The sequence below is a fragment of the Salpingoeca rosetta genome (assembly GCF_000188695.1).
Source record: "Salpingoeca rosetta unplaced genomic scaffold supercont1.12, whole genome shotgun sequence".
In the NCBI taxonomy this organism is placed as follows: domain Eukaryota; class Choanoflagellata; order Craspedida; family Salpingoecidae; genus Salpingoeca; species Salpingoeca rosetta.
This window is the reverse complement of record NW_004754922.1, coordinates 129,771-132,186: the sequence shown is the minus strand read 5'-3', so window position 1 is coordinate 132,186 and position 2,416 is coordinate 129,771. Positions and strand designations below refer to the sequence as shown.

General features: G+C 54.7%; 2 protein-coding genes and 1 non-coding gene across 3 annotated transcripts in view; 1 reads left to right on the top strand and 2 right to left on the bottom strand.

Moving 5' to 3' along the window:
• PTSG_12258 (ADP ribosylation factor) overlaps nucleotides 1–695 on the bottom strand; it is a 13,902-nt gene extending 13,207 nt beyond the window's left edge. The window contains exons 1-2 of the mRNA XM_004993628.1: nucleotides 448–695; nucleotides 35–224 (exon numbers count right to left, since the gene is read on the bottom strand). Coding sequence (XP_004993685.1) covers nucleotides 35–224; nucleotides 448–657 — 400 coding nt within the window. The 5' untranslated portion in view covers nucleotides 658–695. The remainder of the gene's footprint in view (nucleotides 1–34; nucleotides 225–447) is intronic.
• Nucleotides 696–1,310: 615 nt separating this feature from the next.
• Nucleotides 1,311–1,382, top strand: PTSG_20106. Its single transcript has one exon. It is a non-coding gene; the product is annotated as a tRNA-Asp (tRNA).
• Nucleotides 1,383–1,584: 202 nt separating this feature from the next.
• PTSG_05097 (uncharacterized protein) overlaps nucleotides 1,585–2,416 on the bottom strand; it is a gene marked incomplete at its 5' end in the record, with an annotated part of 1,810 nt that continues 978 nt past the window's right edge. Inside the window, 2 exons of the mRNA XM_004993627.1 lie at nucleotides 1,585–1,931; nucleotides 2,110–2,410. Coding sequence (XP_004993684.1) covers nucleotides 1,808–1,931; nucleotides 2,110–2,410 — 425 coding nt within the window. The 3' untranslated portion in view covers nucleotides 1,585–1,807. The remainder of the gene's footprint in view (nucleotides 1,932–2,109; nucleotides 2,411–2,416) is intronic.

Below are 2,416 nucleotides of genomic sequence, written 5' to 3'. Positions count from 1 at the left end.
AACACAACGCAACACAACACAACACAACACACACCTGGTGAGAGGGCGCCCTTGATGTCCTGCTTGTTGGCAAGAACAAGGATGGGCGCCTGTGTGTTCAGGGAGGGCAAGCACTCATCCACCAGCATCTCCACGGCCTCATCAAGCCGCTCGCGGTCTGTCGCGTCCACCACAAACACCAACGCATCCGTCGTCGCTATGTACAGGTGGGCCATCTTCCGCGCCTGCGCCAAGGATCACACGCAACAATGCCGGGGCGCAGCATGGTGGCGCAGCATGAGCGATGTGACAAGCCAACCAAACACCAGCAAGCGTGCAATCAGGACAGGAACAACGTTGGCAGCAGAGCTGACATGTGCACGCGCAGCGCAACAGTGCTTGCGCAGGTGTCTATGTACAGTCAACCAACCAATAACACACACACACACACACACACGGAGTTCGCACCGCTGATCGAAGGCCGACATCCCAGAGAGTGAGCTCGACAGTGTCGTTTGGAATGGATTCGACGTTGAAGCCGATTGTGGGGATGGGTGTGATGTTCTCATTCAGCTTCATGCGATACAGCAGCGATGTCTTTCCCGCTGCATCCAGCCCCAGCATGACCACCTTCACCTCTGGCTGTGTATACCCGAGCTTGGCTGCAATGCCACCCATGCTGTCAATGTGTCTGTGTGTGTGTGTGTGTGTCTGTGTGTGTGTGTGTCTGTGTGTGTGTGTCTGTCTGTGTGTGTCTGTGTGTCTGTGTGTGTCTGTCTGTCTGTGTCTGTGTCTGTGTGTGTGTGTGTGTCTGTCTGTCTGTGTCTGTGTGTTGCTGGCAGATGAAGGAGTGGTTTCAGCACTTTGGCTGCGTCCAGATCCACCACCGCACGCAACCGTTTGCGTTTGCGGTGCTGTCGTTGCTGCTGCTGCTGCGAAGGAAGTAATGTAATGCGATGTGATGTTGTGATGTGACAACGCGGCACTTTGCGAACTTGTGTGCGTGCACACAGCCAAATTATTGCTGTGGATGTTCGTTTGGTGGTGCTCCCCTGTGTGTGTGTGTGTGTGTCTCTCTCTCTCTCTCTCTCTCTGTGGCTGCTTGCTCTGCAAAGGCGTGCCTGCCCGAGTGGCTGTCTGTGCAGTCCGTTCGATCTGTTCGATCTGCTTGGGTGGATGCGTCGATCCAACCAGGCAACCAACAAGGAAGCTAGAAAGCAAGCACGGAAGAGAAGAAGTGTGCTTTGCTTGTTGCTTCTTGTTGTTGCTTTGCAGCATGAGCAAGTTGTTTTGAACAGAGCAAAATTTCCTTCTCACACCAAGCAAGGTTGTCTCCAATAGTATAGTGGCTAGTATCTCCGCCTGTCACGCGGAAGACCAGGGTTCGATTCCCTGTTGGAGAGCATCTGTTCTTTTTGCTTTTGCCTCCCGCTTTTTTTGCTTTGGATTGCTTGCTGCTTCTTTGTTGCTTGCTGCTTCTTTGTTGCTTGCTGCTTTGTGTTTTGCTTTGTGTTGTCTTTCGGTTGCCTCGCTGTGCTTACGTGTGTGCGTGTGTGCTGCATCGCTTCCTTCTTCGCTCCCTCACCGGATCAGATGCATCGATGAACAGGGTTGTTTATGTGTCACATCATTCTCTTTCACCAATAATGCGTTTCTCTCCCATGCATGTACGCAGATGCAGTCTTCCACGCGTTAAACTGTCCTACACACGAAACAAACCGTGGTGTGCACACAACAGGGCTCATTGGTGGCAAGGCATGTTGCACGCAATCATGCACACATGCACACACATACATACACACAACGTCGTCATGCACACACAACGTCGTCATGAGCGCTTGAGGCCTTGCTCCATGGCATGTGCCGTGCGCTGGATGTAGTGCACGTTCCTTCGCACACGGTCCGCCAAACTCGCCGTGCTGCTGGACCGCCACGCTTCCGCTTGCACGTCCCTGCATGAACAGGTGCACGGGCACGGGAGGAGGAAAGGTGAGGGAGATGCCATCATTTTCATTGCGAGCAAGCAAGTGGATGAAACAAAGAATGTGTTGTGGTGACCAGATGACGTGCAAACACGCACATGTGCGTCTTCCCCCCCCCCCCTCCACACACACACACACACAAACTGACTTGAGGAACGCTGCCTCTGTGTCGGCGCCATCCTGATCGCGCCTGCGCCGCGCTGCCGCTGCCTTCTCCTCCTCCTCGGCCTCGCGCTTCTCCTCTTCCTCGTGCTTGCGCAGGTTCTCCCGCCGCACCCCTTCGCGCCACTTGGCGTTCGCCACCATCGCCTCCAGCCGCCGCCTGTCAGCCTCTTCATCATCATTGTTCACGCCACGACCGTCACGACCGCCACCACCCCTGTCTCTCCTTCTCTCACCTTCATCCCCCCTCACAATTATCACCATGACGATCACCACCGTGAGTGCTGCTGCTG